The sequence below is a fragment of the Gopherus evgoodei genome, chromosome 8, assembly GCF_007399415.2.
Source record: "Gopherus evgoodei ecotype Sinaloan lineage chromosome 8, rGopEvg1_v1.p, whole genome shotgun sequence".
Lineage (NCBI taxonomy): Eukaryota > Metazoa > Chordata > Testudines > Testudinidae > Gopherus > Gopherus evgoodei.
The window spans coordinates 55380236-55405703 of NC_044329.1; the positions used below are offsets into that span (position 1 = coordinate 55380236).

At 53.8% G+C, this 25468-nt stretch overlaps 1 protein-coding gene across 1 annotated transcript in view; it reads left to right on the forward strand.

Annotated features, from left to right (window-relative positions):
- Nucleotides 1–25468, forward strand: part of QSOX1 (quiescin sulfhydryl oxidase 1) — a 47458-nt gene that overhangs the window by 16466 nt on the left and 5524 nt on the right. Inside the window, exons 3-11 of the mRNA XM_030573907.1 lie at nt 8590–8638; nt 9124–9226; nt 11568–11658; nt 12784–12929; nt 15776–15910; nt 18234–18363; nt 23058–23180; nt 23325–23472; nt 24582–24758. Coding sequence (XP_030429767.1) covers nt 8590–8638; nt 9124–9226; nt 11568–11658; nt 12784–12929; nt 15776–15910; nt 18234–18363; nt 23058–23180; nt 23325–23472; nt 24582–24758 — 1102 coding nt within the window. The remainder of the gene's footprint in view (nt 1–8589; nt 8639–9123; nt 9227–11567; nt 11659–12783; nt 12930–15775; nt 15911–18233; nt 18364–23057; nt 23181–23324; nt 23473–24581; nt 24759–25468) is intronic.

Here is a 25468-nt window from a genome sequence, read left to right on the forward strand (position 1 = left end):
GGGGCCTCAACCTAGTCTTGGCCAGACGGGTCTCTGAGATCAGAGCTCTTACGAAGGTTCCACAAAGACAAGGTGCAGTTGTGACCGCACCCGGCTTTCCTCCCTAAGGTGTTTTGGCCTTTCATGTTACCCACAGCTCAACGCAATGGGCATAACCGTTGCACTCCTTGGACATCTGTGGAGTGCTCGCATTATGTTGTGCTGACAGAATCATTTCCTAAGGTGCCCCAGCTCTGCCCCGGTAGCGGGCCAAAGGGAGGGCTTGCTTGTTTTCCTCTCAGAGGATCTCATCTTGGGTGATGGCGGACATCCCCACTTGTTCTGATTTGGCTCATATTTCCCCAAGCCACATCACCGTGCATTCTACCAGGGCTCAGGCTTCATCTGCCGCCTTGCTGGCTCGTGTTTCTACCCACGAGACCTGTCGCGAAGCTCCATTGGTCCTCGGTCCTTACCTTTGCTTCGCAGTATGCCCTGGTTCAGCAGTCAAGAGAGGCTGTAGCCTCTGGCTCGGCAGTTTTATTCTGCCACATTTCACTCCGACCCCACCGCCTTTGTAAGGCTTGGGATTCACCTAACTGGAATGGATATGAGCAATCACTCGAAGAAGAAAAGACGGTTACTCACCTTTGTAACTGTTGTTCTTCGAGATGTGTTGCTCATATCCATTCCGCACCCGCCCTCCTTCCCCACTGTCGGAGTAGCCGGCAAGAAGGAACTGAGGAGCGGGTGGGCCGGCAGGAGTATATATGGAGCGCCATGGTGGCGCCACTCTAGGGGGCGACCTGCCGGCCCACTGAGTTGCTAGGGTAAAAGTTTTCCGACGAATGTGCACGCGCGGCGCGTACACCTAACTGGAATGGATATGAGCAACACATCTCGAAGAACAACAGTTACAAAGGTGAGTAACCGTCTTTTAGCAGTGCTGACTGGTAACTAAAAGTCCAGTTATAGGAGTAACCATATTACCCTCTGCTCCTCCCACTCTCAGTACCCACCCCAGAGGGCTGGAAGAGAACCAGTCCTGCTGCTGTGGGAGGAGGGCAGCTCAGTGCAGAGAGAGACAAAGAGAATGGGCTAGAACCCGGTAGGTACCTGCTCTGTGTGGGCAGGGGCGGGGAGGGGGGATCCTGTTTACCCCCTCCCCAGCCCTGCTGCGCTTGCAGTTTACCCCGGCCCCTCCCTTGCTCCAGAGACCAACTCTAACTCCTGCCCCACTGTGCTTTTACCCCCGGCTCCTTTTACAATCATTCCCTAGGGGGGCCCGCAAATACATTTGGCACCAGGCTCACAAAAAGTTAATCCGGTCCCGGGTGCCTCCTAGAGCACTTTATTCTTGTGACTTCTCCTGGCCTGTTTCTTTTAACTGTTTCCTCTCCCTGTCAGTTCAACTGAATTGATGACCTTGCGTCTGTTTATATAGCACCCCAAATGCATTCCTGGGCGTACACGTAGGAGTCGCTTCATCCAGCACTGAAATGCAGCCGTCTCTGGAGTGAAACACCCTAGCTGTTAAACAGTACATAGCATCCCTTCTCAGGCATCTAGAACAGACATATCCAAGTGAGATTGCCGTGGGGATCTGGGGAGGCAGAACGTAGTGAGGCACAGAGGAATTTGGCCAGGAGGCTGGAGCTAACAGCTCAACTCTTGTAAAAAGTACCATGGGGGTCTGCCACAGATGACTTCACTTTTGTGTCTATTCCCTAGGCTGCATGAGTGCTGCACGATTTCATTTCCATCCATTAAGTGCTTTGAAGCTTCCCGTATTGGGTGGCTCTGTTGTTATTGGCAGTCAAATTGCGATTCCACTCCTTGGTCCCGTGCCCAGCAGAAATTGTGTAAATATATATAATTTAAATATTTCCTCATGCAAACAAACCCCAGTCCAACATAAGCAAGAATGCAAAAGCCTTGAAGGTGCTTTGCTAACAGGCAGTGAATTCCCATAACTTGGAGTTCAGATGCAGGGCTTAATTATTATTACTATGCACAGGGCAGGAGAATGGGACCAGAGTAGTAAAAGTTACCCTCCATTTTTCTTTCTTGCACTTCTGTTGGGGACTCCCTGTAATGAGCCCTCTCTGAAGTCGTAGTAGGGAGAGCAAAACCAGAGTCTGGTATGTTCCTGTTCATCCTCCCTTCAGGTTCCCAGCACGCCTCTTGTCTTGGCTGTGTTCCTTTCCCAAGGAACGGGGACTCTAAGTGCCTGAATCCATTCCAACTGGGACTACGGTGTGGTGCCTTTGATCTGGTACAAAGTAGAATACAGCATATGACCGTTTCAAATGCCTCTGTCACAAACATTTCCTGAGGCAGACCTAGTGCAGTTCCCGCAAAGTCCTTCAAAGAGACGGTGTCAGTGAGTCCTTCTGAGCAAACATCACTGTGTTTCCAGTGACCCTTTGGATTATTTGAAGGCGGAACAATTCTGTGACTTGTTTTTTGCTGTTTACTTTCTGCAGTAGCTGGTGAGCTTGCTTTGGCTGAGCTGTAACTCAAGCTAATTGATTGCCTCTTAACAGGATGCCAGACTCCAGGGTTGACGTTCCCTAATGTTGGTTCCTGGTCGGATCTCCTGAAAGAAACATTTTATGACTGGCTACTCTAGAATTTACAGTCATGGTCGTTAACTTGAGTTAAGGAGCAGTCAGCTAGCTGCAGTTACAGCTGGACCAAAATCTCTCTCTGACTGTCTTTATGTGGGATTTTTGACAGTGAGATAACTAAGGCATGGTAGCTGCCCTGCTGGAGACAAGGAACAGGTCGTGTTTAGCGTGATGTAGCTGGATGAGGTCAGCACTAAACCCTCCACTTAAGGTTGACCTCACCTAGCTACATCCTGGTAAAATGGAAGAGCCTTGTCTCCACTAGGAGTTTACAGCAGGATCACTAATGCTTATTATCCTGCAGTAAAAACCCACCCTTTTTGGCAGTGAAGATAACCTGTGTTTTTGTCCACACTAGGAAGATGAATGGCATATTCAAACATGGTGTGTAAACACTACTGTATACCTAGTGTAGACAAAGACAATTGTGTTTGAGAAAGTTAGCTGGTTGGGTTAACCCTAGGGCTTTCTACACTGTAATGTGAATGTTAACACGGTGAGCGTGGCCCTGTACCAGGTGCTGAGTGGTGTTAATGTTAATTCAAATGTGTTAGCTGACATGTTTTAAAATTCCCCTCACTTCCCAGGTGCACGTAAACCTTGTGGTGAAACCAGACGGGTGAGTTTCACTTCCCGGGCCTCGTGCACTAGCATGGAGCCATTGGCAGGGTCAGTGTCCTCATGTCATCACCAACTTCCCCCCTACCCACTCACTCCCAGCTGGACAAAATTTGGCCAGCTCAATGCCCGTGCTAGCAATTCCCTCCATTCCCCAGCCATGTGGTGAGTCATGTTTCAGTGTAATGTCTGCAGGATTGCCAACTTCAGGAGATCAGAGATTGCCCAAAAAATCATGAGATTTTTTTTTTAAACAAAAAGATGTGTTTTTCAGGTCAGTCTCTTGATTTTTGATTCCCCCCTCCCCCTCCCCCTCCCCACCCCCCTCCCCAACTCCAGTTTGTGTGCATGTGACAATCAGTGTTGCCCACTCTGCCACATGTACTGGATAGGGTGATTTTGGCCCCTGTTACAGGCGCTGTCACCCCCGCATCCAGGGCCGGTGCTACCATTTAGGCAGCCTAGGCAATCGCCTAGGGCGCCAGAATAAATGGTGGGTGCCGTTTTGCCGGAGGGGGCCGCAGTGGTGCCTGCGGAGGGTCCGGTGCTCTGCGGCTCCGGTGGAGCTGCCACAGTCATGCCTGCGGAGGGTCAGCTGCTCGCGCAGCTCCAGTGGACCTCCTGCAGGCACGACTGCGGCAGCTCCACCGGAACCACGGAGCACCGAACCCTCTGCAGGCACCACTGCGGCAACTCCAGCGGAGCTGCGGGACCAGCGCACAGGGTGGCGAAATTGCCGTCTGCCTAGGGCGCTCAAACCCCTAGCGCCAGTCCTGCCCGCATCTCCCTGTCTCCTGCCCAGTAATTAATTCTGTCCAACAGGCCTCCATTGTTTCAGCAGCAGGTGACCCCCAAAAATCCTGAAGTTTGAGAGTTCTATCATGAGGTTATGAGTAAGGCTTAATTTTATTAAGAAATCGCATGTTTGGGTCTATAATCAGACTTAGTCCCAAAATAGCTTGTTTATTTAAATGCCTTGGTCTGTACCTTCCGAGACCTGCCTCTAAGGCCAGCAAAACTGCCCACTTGCGGCTCTCCTGCATTGGAGAATCTCAAAATGTAAAGGAGAATTTCTGATCTCTTTTTCGCTTTTATATTTTTGTAAGTTAGTTTCCAGTCCTTTTCCTTCGATAAAGATAACAAAGTGAGGGTCTGTTCCAACTTCTGTTCGGGTCAATGGATTGGAGCCATCAGCAGCTCCAATCAAGGACCAGCAGCTTGGGAATTTGCACGTCACCTACTTTAGTTCAAGAAATATGGGCTGTATTTTTCTGAAAATCACCCCCTGGTATAGCTGCACCTGTGGTAGTGGCTGTGGGAGCACTAATGTATGCCCCTCGCTGGCGGAGATCTTTGACCCACAGATATTATTACAAAAATAACTTTATTTTAATAAATCATTCAATCATCGAATTCTAAGTTTGAAGGAGTCAGGTGTACCAGCTGTACACTTTACTACTGCTAAAGAATTCAGAGTAGTTAAGCAACAATTAAAAGGGCCTTGGACAGAAAGACCTCTCAAGAGACAAAGTCTAAAAAGATAATGAGTCTGTTTGCTGAGCTTGTTTATTATTCAAATGAAGCATTTCAAAGGAGTTCAGAGTGAGCAATCAAGTCTTGGAAGCAGTAAGCCATCTAGAGGTAGCCACCCAAGATTTCCATTTCAATAAAGAAAGAGGTGGCTGGAAAAAAAAATTCTGACATTTGCAAGTTGGCATCTCTGGGTCTGCAATGACGGGTCAAGTCCCTTTGGTTTGGTTTTTGTTCCCTCTAGGGCAGGGCGTGTTGTAAACGGCAGATGTACAAGAGCCATCTCAGATAATAATGGGCAGTGTCTCGCACACTTGGGCTGGTCAGCTCTGCCTCCCACCTGCCCTAGCTTTGACTTGGGGAGCCCTATGGCTGGGCTGGTGGCCAACAAGAGGGTGATTATAAAAATCCACCCAAAGTTCCTTTCTGTGGCTGGCTGGAAAAAGAAACTTGCCGGACTCCTGGGGTAATTACAGTCCTGGGATCAGCCTAAGAAGAGCTCCAAACCTAGGGGGAAATGAGTGGATGTGGATTGGGATGCTCCCTGCTCCAGAGGGTCCTGTGAGACCCCTCAATCCACTGGGTACATTAATTGGCCATTGACAGGTAGAACCGCGTGCTGGAGCAATGACCCTTACCTCAGATGCCACAGGAATGGGCATAATGTGCTAAGCCCCTTGCCTGGCCTAAAATACAGCGCTGGAGCCTGTCTTTAACAAGGCTTCCAAAGCCCAGAAGGACCTGCTGATGTGGCAGTGCTACAAGGCCGTTGGTTGGGGTTGGGGTTGTGTTGTCCTCTCCCCTCCCTCCTCCAAGCACCTTCTGCAAACAGCTTTCGCTCCCAGCCCAGCCTGGTTAGCAAATATTTGCCATGAGATTTCACTGATCCTGCTGCCCTGTCTGCATGGAGGGAGGGGGGAGTGTGCACAGCTGGCATCAAACACAGAGGGCACATGACTCTTTGCAGCAGGTACTGTGGGGCGGCCTGTATCCTGAGCCCTGGATACATAGAGCAGGCCCCCCTCTGCTGGTGAGCCTTTAAAGGGACTGGCAAAGAGGCAGCATGAATGATCTTAAGGGCGGGGGAGGGGGTCACTGTGGCTGTATGAAGTTGGCTGTGTTCCTGGGCCCTGGCCAAAGGAGAGAGTGGGCATTCTAGGGTGACCAGATGTCCCGATTTTATAGGGACAGTCGTGATTTTTTGGTCTTTTTTTCTTTTATAGGCTTATATTACCCCCATCCCGTCCCGATTTTTCACACTTGCTGTCTAGTCACCCTAGGGCATTCATCTCCCACGCAGCCCCCGTGTGCCAACCCTCCCACCTGCCCTGCTAGCTCTTCGCTGTAACCCTTGGCCTGCCGCTGTGCACGGGGGACTGAGCTCTCCAGGGGTGCTGCTGCATCAGATAAGCAGCTTGGGTGGCCGGCCCCTCTCCTCCATGCAGAGCTGCAGCCTTAGCCTCATCACAGCCCTCCTCTGGGCTGGAGGCATCCTTGCGTTCTTGGCCAGCTTGCTGCTTCCCTTTTCTCAGGGCAGGGCTTCACACACCCGCTGTTCCCAGAGCTGACAGGCAGCTGGTCAGTCAGCCCGGCTGGCTCCTCCAACAGCAGGACTCTCTCTCCCCATCCAGGACCTGCTAGGTCCAATGGACTGCAGGCCTTAAGCTGTTGAGCCTAGTGATTCTCCTTCTGGCTGAACACAGCCAATGAGGGGATGTCCCTGCAGTGCCTTGGCATGTGCAGGATGGCGGCCTCTCCCTCATCTGCAGCACTGCTGGGCTGTGGGGTCTGCTGCCCATGCTCCCCAATGCCATAACTGCAACTGGAGCATTAGCAGCTCCTTCGTCTCTATCATGGTCAACTGCCGCGTACCAGGCTCTGGTACCCTCACAGAACCCTCACAGAGCTTCCTGGAAAGGGCAGGAGCCCTAGGCTGGGATAGGGCATCTACCTCCATGGAAGCATCCCCTTCCGCAACCCGTATGGTATGCACACACTTGTGCCCCCGGCCCCTGCAATAAGATATTCTTTCTCATCCCTTACCCCTCCCCCCCGGGCCAGCGTGCACACCAGGCACTGGAGGAGGCAGAGCTGGTGTGCAGTGCCGACAGTGGGCTGGGGACATTCAGCTCTGCCCATTTTAACTCATTGGATCCAAACAGGCTGTGATTTCTGCTTCCCCACTGTCTAGCTGAGAGTGGGGCTCTGGCAAGGGCTAGTTGGCAGAGGGTCAGCCTGGAGAAGCCGGTAGTCTAGGGAAAACATCCAGACTAGCTGGGCATCCGCTCCATCGATTGGGGTAGTCTGCCTGCTTTTAGTCTACGAGGATGGCGATCGAAGGCTCCCATTGTTCCTGCTTGGTGGTGGCAGCTGAGAGCGCTCTTAGTTTCCTTCTTTGGTGAGGAAGCAAAGCAAGCTGAGCGCAGCTAGCCAAGCTCTTGTCCTCTCCAGACTGCATTGTTGCACTGTGGGACTTCGCCTAGGACAGAGGGTGGCCTCCCACTTCCAGAGCAGGCCTGGCCTTTGAGAGGTGTGACGCCCATGCTCCAAACAGCATGGACATCCAAGCCATTCCATTACGGGTGCCATTCATGGGGCTGGGTTTGATCTATAACCAAGATCCTATGTACGCTGTAGCCAGGTGACGTAAATTCTGCAGCACAATCTCTGCATTTCACAGTGGCCCGGGGCAGCTGGCTGGGAATTCTGTCCGCTTCAGCGGAATTAAAAAAGATGGACTTTCCGTAATTGAAATATGAAGATGAACGATGCACTTTGGCACAGAACCCTGCCCACCATTGACCTTGGTATTAAATGTCATTCATCTGACGTGTTTTTAACTTTCATTGTACTGCAGAATTGGTCAAGCTGGGCAAGTTTGAAGTTTTGGCATCTGGAGAGGGGAGATCAAGAAGAGTTTTGCACCTGTGCGCTGTCCCTGCAGGCCAGAGCCACTGACAGACTTGTTGACAGCCCCCAGATAGGAATTCTGAGGGCTGATGGTGGGAAGGTTGCAAGATGTGTGTCTGGATCGTGATTGGCAAAGAGACTTTGACTCTCCAATGCCCGCTCCTCCTTCCCACCCCCTTGCTTAGTCTGACAGAGCCAGCGTGTGGGTTTGCCCTTCAAGGTTAGATGAAAGATCTGTTTGCTCCCTGAGGCATTTGCCAGGAGGTGGGGTAGGCTGCTGGGAGTTTCACTGAGTCTGTATTGGGTCGATTTATTTATTGCACTTTGTGCCTGTTTTAATGATTATTCTGCAGGTGCCTAGAGACCTTTTATAAATTGGCAAAGCCTAGTAGATGGAGCATTAGACTGGGGCCCCAGGAGGCCTAGGTTCTATTCCTAGTTCTGCCACTGGCCTTCTAGGTGACCATGGACAAGTGACTTCCCTGCTTTGTGCCTCAGTTTCTCCATCTTTTAAATGGAGATAATGATATTGATCTCCTTTGTAAAATGCTTTGAGATCTACTGCTGAAAAAGCTATGTAAGAGCTAGGTGGTATTATTAGATATGATTAAACTCACTTGGGAAAGTAATAAACTTTACCTTCTGTATAGCATTCTTCAGCCCTACTTCTCAAAGCGCTTTACAAAGCAGGTAAATATTTTATAAATGGGGAAACTGAGGCAGAGAGAGGCAGCGATTGGCCCAAAATCACCCATCAAGTTGGTGGTAGAGCTGGAAATAGAAAACAGATCTCCTGAATCCCAGTCTGATGCCTTAGCCATCGGTCCATGCTGCCTTACAAGTGCTCTGTGGGTTGCAATGAATATTGTTAAATGTTCTCCAGATGCTCCTGCAGACACTCTTCTCTTGTGTTTCTTTTTAGTTTTTCAAGGCCTTCTCCAAGAACCCTGAGGACGGGATGAAGATATTCCGTGAGTATTCACAACCTCCTGGCTCTTCAATCCTTGCTGGACTCCCCTGTTGGAGTTCACCCTGCTGTGGTGGTTTCCTTTCCATTGCTGCCTACATGCCTGCTGCGTTCTAGAGTAGCGGGTGGTCAGTGAGTGCTTTTGCCAGGTGAGGGTGGGAGGGCAGGAGGTTTTGGTGGGGGATGACTCATGAGAGGGAATCACCCGGCAGGGGATAAATGAATAAAGCATCTCAAGCTTCGTAAAAGAAATGTGTTTCTGCCATCCATCACTAACCAGCCACTGGAGGGGCTGCCAGGGTGGGTTGGGGATATATTGTACAGTATGGTCCAGTAGCACTCAGTCCCCATGTGACACTGCTATGGCTTCAGGGATCCAGCATAGTTGGGATCAGGGGTTGGGATGAGTCATTGTTACCTTGGATACAGTCCTTGGCTTTTTGTGCATGGTACTTTGGTAATGAGCCCTGTGTTTTGTTCCCCCAACAGATCCTGGGGACAGCATTGAGAAGCTGAGGCAGAGCATAATCACCAACCTGGAGATGCACAAGGAGACGTGGCCACCTGCCTGTCCACCACTGGAACCAGCCAGGTTATTGGAAGGGGACATAATAGCAGAGGGAGGGAGGGGGAGAGAGAGAGTGTGTGTGTGTTTGTTTGTTTTTTTTGTTTTTGAGGGGGCTTGGAGAGAGAAACGACAAGGAATGGACTTGTGCTTATCCGGGCCACCAGTAGCAGTCCTTGAGACCTGTGCCGCATGTGGATGATGACTGTGTTCAAGGGCCTGCCCTTGGTTCAGTCCCTGTTTATTGTGTGGAACTGAATTCCTGCAGGTGGGGCTGGAGACCTTGCCCTAGGCGGTCCCGAGGAGGCTCCTGGTTACTCCCAGGACAGTGACACGCACTGCAGAGGTGTGAGCGGAACTGACGGCCTGGTGCCGGAGTGACTTCGATAATAGCACATGGACCAAACGAGGAAGGCAACTCTTTAGCCAAGAATTAATAGGCACAGACATTTCGAGTTGCCTCCTTGGTAATGTTCCAGACCTGCTACGTGTATCTTGTCTACATGATGCGCCCAGAAATGTCAGTGTGGGGCGGGTTCCATTACCTACAAGGTTTTTTCCCATGTTTTGTCTCTAACAAACCTGCCTGTAACTACAACCCCAGGCTGGAGAGTGGTGGCTGCTCGTATTAGTCACTGGGGGCAGGGTATGTCCTATATTGCTTGTATGGGGGAAGTGTCAGTGCCCTCTGCTGTATCGAATGAGACCTGCTGATGGCCTGGGAAAGGCAGATGGGCCCTAGTGCTGCCCACAGCAAACAGATGCCCCTGGAGTGGCAATGGCTTGAGTGTTTGAAGCAGGAGTCTGGGTTGTTTCCCCTGGGATGCACGTGTGCAGGGTAGTTAATGGTACGTGTCGTGGCCGGGGGGAGTGGCTGGTGGCACAGAGGTGCCATGCCCATTACTGTCCCTGGTCTTCCTCCATGTCCTTAGATCCTAAAGTTGCCCTGCAAGCTGAAGTCACTGCTGCCCTCTGGCTCCTCCCTGGCTAAAAGCCCTTGATTGAATCTTGCCCGTTCAGTGTACGATCCGGGAACGTCTAACCTGACCTGCCAGACCTAGATAGCAGCCAGGACTCTGCTGTACAGAGGAATTCCTGGCTCCCAGCCCTGTGCTCGACCCACCGGACCAGGCTGTGCTGTTTACAGGAAAGCTCACCACTACTTGAGCCTGGAAAGCCCCTGTGGCTATAACCTGTTAATGCTGGGGGCAGTATGGAAAGGTGTTAAGCCAGGAGGCAGAAATGGATCTGTAAAGCCAGCCAGGCTGCCTGCAGATCAGCGATGGAAAGGAAACTCCTCAGATCTGCATCTGGTGATTGCCAGGGGCAAGTGTGTGAGCCCCTCTCCCACACCCTTGTGCTTTTCTCTGTGCCTATAAAGCTGATCTGGCTCATCCTGGGTATGAGTCACCTGGGCTGGGCCTGGCTGGGCTGGACAGAACAAAAGGGTTTGAGCTGCACTGCCCACTAGCCATGTCTGCCCACATTTCAGTGGAGGAGCGGGAGGACAGCCCCTATCCAGGTGTTGGACAGCATGCTGCAGGTGTTTAACTACCCTCTCCTCCCCACTGTCTGAGCGTTCCAGCCTGGGCCCCGAGCAATGCCCCCTCCTTCCAAAGGCACGTCTCTGTGCTCCTGCCCTCTCCCGGCTTTGGACGCTGTGCCATGCACAGCGCTGCACCTTGGCAAAGGTGGATTTATTGCACCTCTCGATGCCCTGTAGACACTTATCCTCTCCCCCTCCCACCCCCCCGTGTAAAAAATGCAAAGCCACAGGCAGAGTTAATCAAATGCCACAGGTGTGGATGGGGAAATGAACCCCAGCCAAACTCCAGTATTCCAACCTCATGTTCAGGCTCCCCACTGTCTGATACCCCACAGGGGAAATTGTGGGGGTTCATTCCCACTCCCCAAGAGCAGAAGCGTTTGGGCTCAGAGTTAGGGTTCAGGCTGTCTCTAATGTGACCCTATCTGTATCTTGATGAAACTGCTCTGACTCTAGTCCCACTGCTGGCTTTCACAGTAGACAGGGTTCTAACCTCAAGTCCTTTCATAAACAGTCTCCCATCTCCTGTTCCTTGGCTGACCCTGGCAGATTACCATACAGCCAGAGCCAGTGAACTGAAGCAGAAAATCAGGCCGATAAGCTCCATGTGAATTGAACAGTGTATAAGCAGAGCTGATCTCGGCCACCTACCTGGGCGACAAATCCAGCTGGGTTCAGCTCTGTGCGAGGGGGCGAACACCCAGCCCTTTGCCAAGCTGCTGTGTGCTGTGCTGGTAGGGAGCACGTTCTGCGCTGATGGGGCTGGCGCATTCACCCGCTCGCTCTGTGTCACTGAGAACGCCTCATTGTTTTTTCGTGCAGCGTGGAGGAGATCCGTGAGTTCTTTCAAACAAACAATGTCACGTACCTGGCTCTGATCTTCGAGACGAACGACTCCTTTCTGGGCAGAGAGGTGGGCATTATTGTTTTGTTCAGTATTTGTGTTGCTGTAGCACCAGGTTGGGTTGGGGCCTGTCACCGTGCGTCCGTGGGTCACAGCTGAGGATGCCAAATTCAGGACAAACTGCTGAGAAACATGCATGCTTCAATGAGTCAGAGCAGCCATTACCCATATTCTGGCTGATGCATCCTCAGCTGCTTCTATGGCCTCTTGTGTGAGCTAAGTGTCTTTCAATGGACCATCAACTTGAATAGCCCATTCACAGTATGCTGACCAGACTGGATGCAGACTACCAACCTTGTGGGCATTACCACAGGAGCAAACACATTTGAAATGCTGGTACATAGTCAATATTCGTAACTTCAAACACCAAAATGATACATGCATACAAACAGGATAATCATATTCCTTTTCTTTTGACACCTCACATGACACATCTTGTACAAGATTTGTCGCAATTGTATAACAGTAGTATCAACAATACTCACATAATGTCACCGGGCCCCATTATGCACTGCATGTACATGTAGTGAAAAAATGACCCTTTCCCCAAAAAGCTTATGGTCTGAGTAGATGAGTAAAGAGGCGAGTTCTGATTCTCTCCCTGGGCGCCTCAGGAGTTAGTATACAAAGATGTTAACTGTTCCTTGACTCTTTACATCCTTTCCAGTTTCCATAGCCATCAAGTGCCATGCGCTGCAGTTAGGTGAGGCTAAGGATCAAGTAGTGGTGAGCATTCCTGTAGCCAGCACAGCATTGTCCAGCGGGTCGAGCACAGGGCTGGGAGCCAGGAATTCCTGGCATCATTTATTCAGGGAAAGTTCACCTTTTTTAACTTAGCCCTGGCTCTGCCACTGACCTGGACCATAAAATGTCTGTAAAATGGAGATCCTACTTCTCCACGTCTCGGGGCTCTCGTGAGTGTCAGGCCATGTTTGTACAATGCTTTGGAGGCATAAAGTGTTCCCTCAGTGCTAGATATTGCTGTGTCCCGACTCCTGCTGGGAGAAGTGGGGGCTGGAGCAGCCAGGAGCATCCCACGCCAACCCCCAGAGGAGAGAGCTGCTGTAAGTTGGCTTGGCCCTGGGACATTCTGTTCCATAGCTAGTCTAACCCATGGAGCGTGCTGCCTTGCAGGTGACGCTGGACATGCTGCAGTACGAGAACATCGCTGTCCGGAGAGTGCTGAGCAGCGAGGAGGAGCTAGTGAAGAAGTATGGCGTGACTGCCTTCCCTTCCAGTTTCCTACTCATCAAAAACGGGACCTTCAGCCGCATCCCTGTGTGAGTCCTTCCCTGCTGGGACCAAGACGGGGTGGCCTGTGACGTGCTAGGCCTTCGCATGGCAGCTGGGTGTGATGCTGGCAGGTGGATCCCACTGTCCCTAAGGGGTGGGAGGATGAATCCTGGCACTGTGGGACTGATGATGGAGGGAACTTGCTGCACAGATGCTGGGAATGTGAACCTCAGTGCTTGTGCACAGATCCCCCTTCCCACGGCCCTTAGAGAGAGATCCTGTGGCGTGTGATAGGGATAAAACCCGTAGGGTTTTATGGCAGTTCCTCTCCTATCCCAGCTGGAGAGCTCTGGCTCGAAATGGTCGAAATGGGAATAGTGTTCTCTGTTAAACACCATGGGACCCTTCGCTAAGGGATGGGGTGTGAATCCTGGTGCTGGTGGGCAGATCCTACAGAGATAAAGCCAGCTCCTATCGCTCGTGGAGCTGTCCAGCTCCATCCAACCTTCCCTGCCTGTTCTGGGCTGCCCCGTGTTGAGACACTGGGTGTGGCTTTGTGATGCTGTGTGTGGTTTTCCTCCCCGGACTCCCCCACCAGCTACAGCTACAAACGGCTGAAAGCCCCTCTAAACTCAGCCCAGCTTGCAGGTGTTTCGCTGGGGGGAATTCATCAGTGGACTTTGCAAAGCTGGCAGGGAGTCAAGTTGTCCCTGACCACCTCTCCAACTCGGCCAGCCTCCCCACTCCTCCTCCTTGGTTTTCTAATTGTGAAAAAGTTCATTAGGAACCAGACAATGGCTGGTTCTGAAACGCTGGCAGAGAACAATGGCACAGGGACTCAGTCCCTCTCGTGGGTTCCTGCTGCTGAACGGCACGTGAAATAGCAGCCAGATGGTGCCTTCGCACCCTCAATGGATGATTGATGTCAGGCTGGCAGTGCAGGGAAGAGTGTGGTGGGGCAAGGGGGTAAACAGACACTTGCAGCTTCCCTAGGAAGGGTCGCGGGGAGGGGTCGCTTGCTTGGGTCATAGCCGAGCAGGGAGTTTTTCCTAATGGGAATCGTGGCATTTGCAAATCTTGTCTGTGCTGCTTGGCGTGCGGGGGACGGGGTGAGCCAGGTTTAGGGGAGGAGAGGTGCTCTCTGATGATGCCAGCTTCACCCAAGAGCAAAGTCATTGTTTCCTTGCCGTGGAGCTGGTGGAGGGGAAAATTGCTTGTGACGACGCCGGCTCTCCACCATCTGCTTGCGGGCGAACATCGGGCTGTGAAAGCAGAGTGGAAAGCGGGGGTTCCTCACTGCTGACTCTCCTGGGCTTTCCTGCCGCTGCCTCTCACAGAGCCTGACAGCTTTGCTATTCTGTGTGGGTTAAGTAGGGAGTCCTGTATTCCACCCTCTGCTCTCTCTGTCTTGCCAAGCTGTCCTGAGAGACAGCAAAACCTCCCACAGCACCCTGGGTACCAGGGTTGGGTTTATCCTGCGCAGATCCAAGTGCATCCGTACCCCCAGCTCTTGGGTTAGAGGGTGTTACTGATTCCAAGAGGGTAAAACCCACACGGGTAGAACTGGGAATTGCCCCACCGAATGGGGAGGAAGAGGCAGGTCCTTGAGGCAGCAAGGGTGGTTGGATCCAGGTGGTGGCATATCTTATGCTTCTGTACCCCTCTCTCCATCTCGTTGCCCCAGCCTTCCTCCCTGCAGCACCGATGGCCCAGTCTAACCCCAAATGTTCTTCTCCCCCCTTAAAGTGCTTCCTCACCAGCTCTCCTGGCTCTGCCTGTGAGCCCTTGGCATATTCCCTGAGCTGCCAGAGGAGGCAAACCCCACCCCAGAAGCTAGGGTGAAAGGCGGCTGCAAGGGATAGAGCGAAGCTGGGAGAGTGGCTGGGTGAACTGAGGCTGCCGATCTCCATAAGAGCTGTGCCCTTCCTCATGTCAGCTGGCCTGGAACACGTGGTGCCCAGTCAGAACCTGAGTTCTCTTTATATAGATGGTTTGGTTTCTAGTGCTCTACCTTCCCCCTGGCCAGAGCCCTATTAGGGACACTCCCTGTAGCGTGGCCAGTGGGTCCCCAATCTTGGCAGTCAGAAGAGGTGCTGGCTCTGCCTTGTCAGGTGCTTCAGGGTACACGCCAATGGCTGCTGAGAATGTGTCTGTAGAGCTGGTGGGAGGAGCAGAGAGCAGAGACCCTGTCCTGCAGAGAGGGCAGTCCAAAGGCAGGAGTGGGGCCATGCAAAGCAGGCTCAGGCTGATGGCAGCAGGGCCGCTCCAGCTGTATGTTCGGAAGGAGGCCAGGCAGGGTGCCCAGGGAGCTTGGCTGGGATGAGCGGAAGGGCATAGCTGGGAATGGATGAGAGAGGCAAAGGGAGCAGTAGGGAGGGGCGCGTGGGCTGGGCACAGGGAGTGGGAAGCACCAGAGGCAGCAGTTTCAGGACCAGGCGGACCAAGGAGGCAAACCCATCCTCTTCCAGGCCTGGCTTATGTGCATGTCTCTCCACCCCTGTCAGGGACAGAGCCTCGTCCCCTTTCGAGGCAGCTGGAGTGGGGAGCTAGTGATTCAAGCAAGGCCATTACCCACTGAGGGTACTCTGGGGTCACACAGCTAACAGTGCAGCTACTCTCCCATCCAAGGAGACCCATGGAGGCCCCCTGGGCGTGTGGGGCCTGACGGTGCATGTGGGAGGGTGAAAGCAGATGGGAACAGCGCACATTGTTATGCCGGGAATCCCACTCCCATCCCCAGGGATACATCTGGCCTCCTGCCTGAGTATGACAAACCTCAGGGTCGCAGGCAGCTGTGTTTGTGGTGATGGAAGGGTTAAAGGGGGTGAAGAGGTGACCCCCCTGTGCAAGTGGAAGAGGCTCCTCTCACGTGTTCCCATTTCCTTCCCAACAGGCAAATGGAGGCACGATCCTTCTACACCCACTTCCTGCGGAGGCTGCCTGGGGTCACGCGAGGCCCCTACGCGCCCATCAGGGCACCAGACATGCGGATCAAGACGACCCCCACCCCGCGGAGGCCTGCAGACCGGTGAGCACCCCCTGGCCCCACTCTCCTATTTGTCCGTGCACACCCCCTCTCCACCCCCATTCCTCCACAGAGCTCTCCCTCGGCTGGGTAGGCGCTGGGCCTCCAGCATTATGACTGGCTTCTGGAGCTTGATGCTTCCTGTGGGGGGATTCAGAAGGCCTGGCCGGCAGGAGCGCGTACAGAGGAATGGTCAGTCGGCTTGACAGGTGTGAAATGATGGCTACGACGCTAAGGCCGGGGCAAGCAATTGGCCGAAGCGGCAGAGCCAGAGGAGCGTGGGTACCGTATTGCAGTTTGGGGCAAGGGAGTCATTGCTGTCACTGCTCTTGGATGCTCAGAGAGCAACAGCTTCTTGCCCTCTGGACTGGTTGGAGGGGCTGGGCCTTTCCTGCCCTTTTCTATGCCATTGTCCCTTGGCGGTGAGATCTGTGCGCTGTGCCCTGCGTGGGGTGGCACCATTCGGACACTGAAGTTAGCATGGGATGGGCCTGCTGCTTATCAGTGCTGGGTAAAACAGCCGTGCTCTCGTGGCCTGCACTGATTGTCTTTTATGAGTGGACCTTCAGGTGTTGGCCTATGAAACCCCAGAGTGTCACACTCACCTTCCCCTATGTTACAGGGGTGATCACTGGAGCTGACGGCGCTGTGGTTTGAAAGGGCAGAAGGTGGGGGCAAGGGCTTTCCCCCCAGAGAGACCTTCTGCTGGGGAACTTGCTCTTGGATGCATACCCCATTCAGCAGAGCCGAGGCCAGCTGACATCCAGGCCGTGCTGCAAGCCTCACCTGTTTTACCTTGCTGGGCGGGACTAGTGACAAGGCAATGCAGGACGGGTGACGCTGGGCAGGGTGACTAGAGAAAGTACTGGCAGCTCATGATCTCACACCCCAGGTCAGTGGAGAGCAGTGAAGAACGTGGCTCTGAGTTCAGTCATTACCGAGGTGCCAGTAGGGTGACCAGATGAGAGGGAGAAAATACTGGGACACATGGGGGTGCAGGGGTCCACCGGCGGAGGGGAAAAAAAAAAAAAGTCGAGTGCTGCTTGGCGGAGCAGCGAGAAGAGGGGAAAAAAAAAAGCCGAGTGCTGCCGGTGGAGCAAAATATCCGGACAAATTGTGTCCCGATCAAAGATCGTTCGAGACGTATGACAAACAGCTAAATATCGGGACGGTCTTGATTTTATTGGGGCATCTGGTCACCCTTGGTGCCGGTATGAACTGGGGACGGAATACCGAACAAGTGGCTCTTGTCCTGGATTACTCAGCTCTGGGGAGCATTGGGATTGGGACAGATGAAGATGAGATGATGGCCACCTCCCCACGTAGGGGTTCCTCGGACAGTTGGGGACATAGGGAAGCCAGGGGAGGGTGGAGGTGATGATGTGTCTTAGTGGGGCTCTGTAAGTAGCTGAGATGGTTCCAGGGCTCTGCTTCACTCTGCAGTATGTTGCTACCAAAGCCCAAATACTGAGGTGACTGTCCCGGGAGCCCTACAATGAGGGACAGGCTCCCTGTGCCCCAGGTTGCTGCTGTTTGAGTTGAATATAAGGGCCTTGACACTGGTAGGTCTGAGCTGCTTGCTCCCAAGGGACCGCAGGGGGCTTATGCTTGGAGGGTGAGGCTGCAAGCTGGGTCAGCAGCAGGAAGAGATGTGGTCATGCTGCTTGCTCCTTGCCCCATCCCTTCCCCCTAGCCCACCTCACTGTCCAGGGATGCTGAAGGTGTTCCCCTGCCCTGCTGAAGGAAGGGAGAGCTCATTGCCTTTCTCCCCCAAGAGGAGGCCTTCAGGCTCTGTGGTGGGGCGCATTCTGCTGGCATCTGTACCATGCTGGAATCCTGGGTGTATCTCTACCCCCCCTTCCTATCTGCCCACCGTCCCTCCTTTGCTTTAGCTGTGGATTAGCAGGCCCTTTGCTGTTGGTTTTGCTGGGGTGGGGGGGGTGAGGAGCGACTGTAAAACACAACCTTTGTTTTTCCTCTTGATGATGCTTCAAAATAAAGAGAGCAGGCCCCTTCGCCTCTAGCCCCACGGGGGTGAGTGCCGTGCCGCTAGTGAGGGCACTGCAGGGGATGAATGAAGCTGGAGGCTGAACTAACCTCGGCCTCTCTCAGGGTGAAGCCAGACTCTGGGTCGTGACTGAATTCTGCCATCCCCTCGTGGGAGAAGGGACAAGGACTCGCAGCTGTAATGAGGGGTCTTTTCCTCCCAGGTGGATCCTGAGGGGATACAGTTAAGGTCCCTCACTGGAGCAAGGGTAAAGGACCTCCTTTCTGCAGGCAGGCTCAGCCGGTTGTTAACGCCCTGTTTTTCTCCTCCGCTTTCCAGCTCAAAGGTGTACATGGCTGACCTGGAGTCCGCGCTGCACTATGCCCTGCGGGTAGAGGTGGCCCGGTTCTCTGTCCTAACGGGAGAGCGGGTCAGGGCCCTGAAGGACTTTGTGGCGGTGCTGGCTAAGGTGAGCGCTAAGGAGTCATCAGCCAGGCAAGGCCTGGGCGGTCTGTAGCCCCCTCATGCTGAGAGCAGATGCAGGGCCTTTGCTGGGGCCTCACTTGCCGCCGTGGCAGTCACCAGGCCTCCCTTTCGGTTGGATTAGAGGAGGGGCAGGCTGGTATTTGAATCCTGTAGTGAACAAAGCTGGGCATATCCCCATACGCGTTCTGCTTGAACAGGTCTCCAGAGAACCTCATCTCCACGCCGTTCGCATACCCCACATTCCGGCCTGCGTAACAGCCCTTGTGACGAGACCCTGGAGGGCTCGAGCGCTGCTCTGCCTCAGCTGGCCTCTAACAAACCCCCTTGGTTCTGGCTGCTTGGCCCTAGTCCCTAACTCCGCTTGAGCTCTGATTGTGCCTTTGTTTAGGTAAATGGGAAATTGGAATTGCATCGTCCCCTGTGCTGGGCATGAAAATTATATGTGCTCTTCCCAAACCTTCACTGATGACCTGACCAATCGCATCGAGCCTGGACATGAGCCATGCCTTTTGAAATCCCGTCCACCTGTGCCCAGCCATTCACCATAGCCACTGCCCCCTGAACCTCCTGCAAGAAGGCACCACCATGGCTGGTTCTCTCTCCCTCCCCCCACCACCTTGATGCACATTCTTTCCTCCTGCTCCCACCCGTACCATGAGCATCAGTGTTGGCTGCACCGGTAAGCACGCACACAGCAATGCTCTCTGCAGTGACCGGCTTTGAAGTGTCATGGGCACCTCTGTTTTGCTGTGGCAGATATGTGGCTTGGCAGCCATATATTGTCTCCTATACAACCCTCCAGAACTTACCTTTGGAAATCCTCTTTCACAGGACGAAAGAACTCTCCTCATGCAGGATGCAGTGCGATTTTGATAGCAAGGGACCACTAAGGACCTCTTGCACACAAGCCCGTTGCCTTTGGAAACTTGGGTTTGATTTAAAAAACTGGAGAGGTTTCCGAAAATAGTTTCCGGAATAATTCAGGGTCTAGAAGACGTTCCTTGTAGTGAGAGATGTAAGAAGCTCAATCTGTTTAGTTTCTCCATGAGAGGGCTGAGAGGTGACTTGATCATGGTCTAAAACAGGGGTGGGTAAATTTTTGACCCAAGGGCCACATCTGGGTGGGGAAACTGTATGCAGGGCCATGAATGTAGGGCTAGGGCTGGGGCAGGGGGTTTGGGTGTAGGACAGGGTTCAGGGTAAGGGTTGAGGTGCCAGGGGGCTCAGGGCAGGGATGCAGAAGGGTGTGGGGTGCAGGAGGGGTTTGGGGTGTGGGCTCCAGCCCAACGCCGCTTACCTCAAGAGGTTCCAGGGTGGCAGTGGCACACAGCGGGGCTAAGGCAGGCTCCCTGCCCACCCTGGCCTCACGCCGCTCCTGGAAGTGGCGAGCATGTCCAGCAGTGGCTCCTGGGGGTGCGGTAGGGCAGGCTACTCCACCGGGTGCTGCCCTCGCCTGTGGGTACCACCCCTGAAAGCTCCCATTTGCTGCAGTTCCCTGTTCCTGGCCAATGGGAGCTGCGATGGCTGTGCTTGCTGGAGATGGCATCACACTGAGCCCTCTGTCCTCATCCCCCTCTTCTCCCCCCACCCCCAGGCCACAGGGACGTAGTACTGCCGGGGGGGGGGCAAGTGGGGCAGTTTGCCCAGGCCCCGCAGGGGCCCCCACAAGAATATAATATTCTATAGTATTGCAACTTTTTTAATGAAAGGGGCCCCTAAAATTGCTTTGCCCCGGGCCTCCTGAATCCTCTGGGCAGCCCTGCTTAGTCCCGCTGCACGATGGGGCTGGCAATCTCGCGGGCCAGACTGAAAGCCCTGATGGGCCGGATCCAGCCTGCAGGCCATAGTTTGCCTTCCCTTGATTTAAAGATGCCGAGTTTCTAATCTGCTGGAGGTGCTTCCCCTGGCTCTGCCCGGGCCTGCCCCCACTCCACCCCTTCCCCCAAGACCCCATCCCTGCCCTGCATCTTTCCACCCCTGCCTCACCTCTTCCCTGCCTCTTACCACCCCTGCCCTGCCCAGCTCCTCCCCTGAGCGCACTGCACCCTTACTACTCTTCCCCCCCCCCCCGGTGCCTCCTGATGCCACAAAACAGCTGATCCATGGTAGGCACTGGGAGGGAGGGGGAAGCACTGATTGGCAGGGGCCCCTGGCGGACAGGAGGCACTGGGGGAGGTTCTAGTAGGGAGGCTGCCACTGAGTGCTTAGCATCCACCATTTTTTTGCCATGGGTGCTCCAGCCCCGGAGTCAGTGCCTATGTGATGAAGACATTTCTGATCATAGAGGGTTCTTTAATGGAGCAGACAAAGGCCTGATGAGATCCAGTGATCAGAAACTAGACACATTCAGGCTGGAAATCAAGGTGATTCACCATTGGAACAGCTTATCTGGGAACAGGGTAGATTCTCTATCACGAGAAGCCTTTAAATCAAGACTGGATGTGTTTCTAAAGCAGATGTTCTAGTTACGGGCTTGATGCAGAGATTACTGGGTATGGTTCTGTGCCAGCACTATGCAAGAGGTCAGATAAATGGTTGTAATGGGCCCTTGTTGCCTTAAAATCTATTCATCTAAATGTGGGTCACTAGTGCAGTGAATCTTCGGTTCTCAGCTTAGACCTTTGTACTTTTTCCCTAATTGCCCAACTGCTGCATGATTAACAAAACTGGCTGGCTGTGCCTGTGAAGGGACCAGGACTTAGACTAGCAGAGATGATGCGGTGAGGTGCGTTGGAAGCGAGTGTGTGAGGAGGGCAGGACTACAATTGCCAGTGGCCGTGTGAGTCAGACCTGAGGTGCTTTGGCATGGTTGTGCTGAAGCTTGCTTAACACCTAGCCTGTTTATGGCCTGGCTTTAGCTAATGCTCTCAATCTCTCTCACTTTCTTGAGCACGGAAGATTTCATTAAATGAATACAGCACCTTGCCACCTTCCCCTTCAAAATACAATCCCTCAGGCGAATGCAGGCTGTGTTCGACCCTCAGACAGCTGAAGGGCAGCTGGGGTTGGGAGTTTGCTACAGCAGCCCCCCAGGCTTTGGAACCTTCAGGGGACCAGTCTATACTGTGAAATGTGTTTGGTGTCAGACAGCTGTAGTAATGTCAGCTCCAGATTAGGAGACAAAGCTGTTCAAATGCAGGGAACAGAGAGTCCAAGACTGAAATAGCACAAGGAACCCAGTTCACCAGCCGAGCTCCCTCCCTCCTGGCAAAGCTCAGAGATGTTGGGCGGGGGAGAATGAGAATGGGGTGGATGTAGATGGGGAGGGGAATGGGGTGTGTGTGGATGGGAAGGGGATGGGTGTATGTGTGGGAGGTATAGATGGGGAGAGAGTGGTGTGTCAGTGGGGAGAGGAACAGAAAAGGAGAGTGGGGGGGTATAGATGGGGAGGGGCATGGGGTGGAGTGGTGGGGAAGGGCATGGGGTGTGTTGATGGGGAGGGGAGGGGAATGGAGTGGGCGTGTGTGTGGATGGAATGGGTGTGGATTGGGGGGAAGGGGAATGGGTATGTGTGGAGGTATAGATGGGGAGGGGAATGATTCTCTTGCAACCTCTTCCTCTTCTGCCTCCTCAGTCTGGTGGTTGGGCGTGTACCATAGTCTAGAGGAAACAGGTTTGTGCTCAGTGCAAGGTGTTTCAGATTTAGGCCACTAGACGGAGCTATGTCACCAGGATTCCCACGTTCCTGACAGTTGCAGGGAATTTGCCTTGTCTGCATGTGCAGACTCTGATCCTTAAATCTTGTGTTTCCCAAAGACATATAGGCCTGCGGGGAGAGAAGCATTTATTTTAGAACGGGTCACCTGCTAAACCTCACCCCAAATCTCCAGTATCCCCTGGGAGCCTTTGAAAGGAGATGGGGGGGGGGCTCCCCAGCAAAAATGTCAGTTCCCTGTGTTTATTGTCTGGCATAATGGGGTATCCATGGAGGCTAGACCCTTTTGCTTTCATTCCCACTGGATTTTCCTGGGTCCCCACCTCCTGCTTTTACCCACCTACACTGTCTCCTCTCTTTGTTTGTCCCTTAGGTGGGTCTCGCCCCCCCTCAGCCCCAGTCACTCGCTCCCCCCCTCCCTGGAGCGCTTGTGGTTTTAAAGTGCTGATACTAATCGGATTTGTGTTGACTTATTGTCAAAGTAGCTTTTCGTGTTCCTCGGAGACTATTTGGAGTTACGATTGAGATTTGGATCTTGGCTGTTGGCCCACAGAGCTGACTTATTCACAGTGGTGGCAGCTTGAATACAAATGAAAGGGCTTCCCAGTGCTGGCTGCTTGGATCATTGGGGGGAGGCTTCGTACCAAGCTGGACAGCCTGAGACTAGCGTAGCTGTGAGCTCCCCACAGCCAGTGCTCCTGTACCATTCCCTGCAGTAACTCCTGCTGGGAGAGGCTGGCGTTGCAGTCACCGAGAGTTTCTCACAATCAGGGTCTCACCCCATTTCCCACCTGAGAGAGGCTAGCAAAGGGCATATGGGACATGATAGTATTGCTAAGAACCTGACTTTATCACTGTAGGATGATTTGTGTCCTATTAGCCATCATGCTCAGTAAAGGTCTCCAAATGTCCCCTGGAATCAAAGCAGGAATTTCTTCCACGCCTGGGTTCACGTCGACCATAATGGGTAGCAAGGCTTTTGTTGTTAAACGTATTTCCTCCTTTCTCTGTTCTTGCTGTAGTATTTTCCTGGCCGCCCCTTTGTCCGGAACTTCCTGCGCTCTGTGGACAGGGGGCTGAGGAACATGAGAGAATCATGGATTCCCTACAGTGCCTTGGAGCTGGTCTTGACCAACAGAAAAGAGGTGGGTCGCATAGAGATGAATTCCCTTTAGCCCTGCAGTGTGTGCACGCGTCTGCCTCCCCCAGTCCTTCTGCTCTCCCTCCTCTGCCCACCACGTTAGCCCTGAGGTTGTTACTCTTTGTCTGCCTGTCTCTCTCCTCATCAGGGTCAAGCCCCGGCGGTGCTGTCGAACAGCGTGACGTGGGTGGGTTGCCAAGGAAGCGAACCTCATTTCCGAGGCTACCCCTGCTCCCTCTGGACCCTCTTCCACCTCCTGACAGTGCAGGCAACGAGACACCGCAGGCTGGGCACAGGTAAACACATGACCCCATGCACATCCCCCTCTGAACATGCTGGATGATCTAGCTCTTGGCCATAGAGAGAGGGGTGTGGGAAGCACCGTGATAGCTCCCCTTGGCCGTAGCTCGGGAATTTCCGGGAGCTGCTGCCCCCTGGGAAATGGGATTGGGAGAGGGTAGGTAGGCTCACACCAGAAAGCTGAAGTCAGTCCTAGGGTTTTAGAAGGGTTGCAGTCCCTGCTTGAAAAGCCCTTCCAGCCATCCCTGTAGGCAGAGAGTTGGTAAGCCCCACACTAGGTGGCCCATTGTAATGCCCCAATCTCCTCTCACCCCACCTTGCATGCCTAGCACCTGTATCTAAAGCCTGTATCTCGTGGATTGCTGGATCCTCCAGCATGAGTGTTCTGCAGCTCTCATGTCAGGTGGTTGGCTGCCACTTCTCCCACGTCTGGGTCAGAACGCTGAGCTCCCAGCCAGCCAAGGGGGCTGTGCTCCCGTGTGGAATCTTAGCACCTTCTCATCAACCAGCTGTGCAAGGCGCTCTGTCCTGCCCCAGGGCCAAATGTGCTGCTGTCTCCACTCAGCCAGCCTCTCTGGCTCAGGGAGGGCCAGATCACAGCTAGCAATAATAGTATCTAGCTCTTCTGTAGCGTGGCTCTTTAGTGACAGCTGAACGCTAGCCCCAGGGCCTGCTGGGTCACAGGGGATGTGTCTTAAACAGGACATACAAGCCCGACTGCAGAGCCGGCCTTTGGCATCTCTGCTGGTTTTCCTTAGGATTCCCTTGCCCAGCCTAGTTCATGGTGCCATGGTGTCCGATGGTGCCATGCCAGTGCCTCCCGGTGCAGATGGGACTGAATGCTCTAAGCGTCTCACACTTCACTGGAAGCCCCGTGCTGGGCCTCATACAGCCCTCTCAGTGTAGCTGAGGCCACCTGCTCCATGGCACTGTGATCCTGAGATGGCTGGTCCTGTGGACCCACCCGACCTTGGATTGCTAGCACTCTGCAAAGAACCTGGGTTCCTCTGGGCAGCGTGGACAGCAGGGAGGCCGCTGGGCACAGTGCTTCTCTGAGCTGCCAGGGTTTCCCCAGCCGACTGAGCTGTCTCGCCTCCCCCTCCAGGCCCACTTGAGGTCCTTGGCGCTATGCGCGGCTACGTTCAGTCCTTCTTTGGCTGCCGGGAGTGCGCACAGCACTTTGAGGGCATGGCAGCGGAGTCCATGGACAAAGTGAGAAGCGTGGACGAGGCAGCCCTCTGGCTTTGGTCAAGACATAACCGGGTCAACGCTCGACTGGCAGGTAAAGGGGGGGCCTGCTGGTGAGGCTGATGTTGGCCGAGGAAAGAGGGGTGCAAGGTGCCTGAAGGAGAAGTTATCCCCCCATGCAGGGGGTCCGGACCCTCTGGCCATATCTGAGGAGGGATGGGGGGACAGGGTCTTGGGGATAGCTGACTGCAGCGGGGTTGGAATTTGAGATGAACCTCATGGGCCGGCTGGTGCCTTGGCTTGTAAAGCACAGGCTGGGCTGACTCAGCTCCCCGATAACACTGTGCCTGCTCTGCCACTGCTGCGCAGTGAGGGAATGTCTCTCCTCACAGATTGATAATTGCGGGGTGAGCTGGGCTGAAGGAGGAAGCCTGGGGCACAGGTTGCTGTGAGAGCGCTCTGCCTGCATGCCACAGGCCGGCTTTGTCTGTTCATTTCTCCTTTGAAAGCAGGAGGCGGGTAGCCATGGGTTAATTCTGCAGCCTGGCAGGGGGCTGGCCCAGACCCTCGAGGTGAAGGGAACAGGCAGCTGTTGGTGCTGAGCCAGAGACCGTCCCAGAGAGGCAGTTAAATCTTATCCGGCTTCCCACAGGGGGCTTTAAAAGCTGCCGCGTGCCCTGGGAGGACCCTCCTCCCGAGACGATTCTCCAAATGCTCCATTCGTGTGCAGACGCTGCCTCTCCCCCTTCGCACACGAGCCTCTGGAGCCCAGTTCAGGGGGAGCTGGGACAAAAGCAGCTGGCA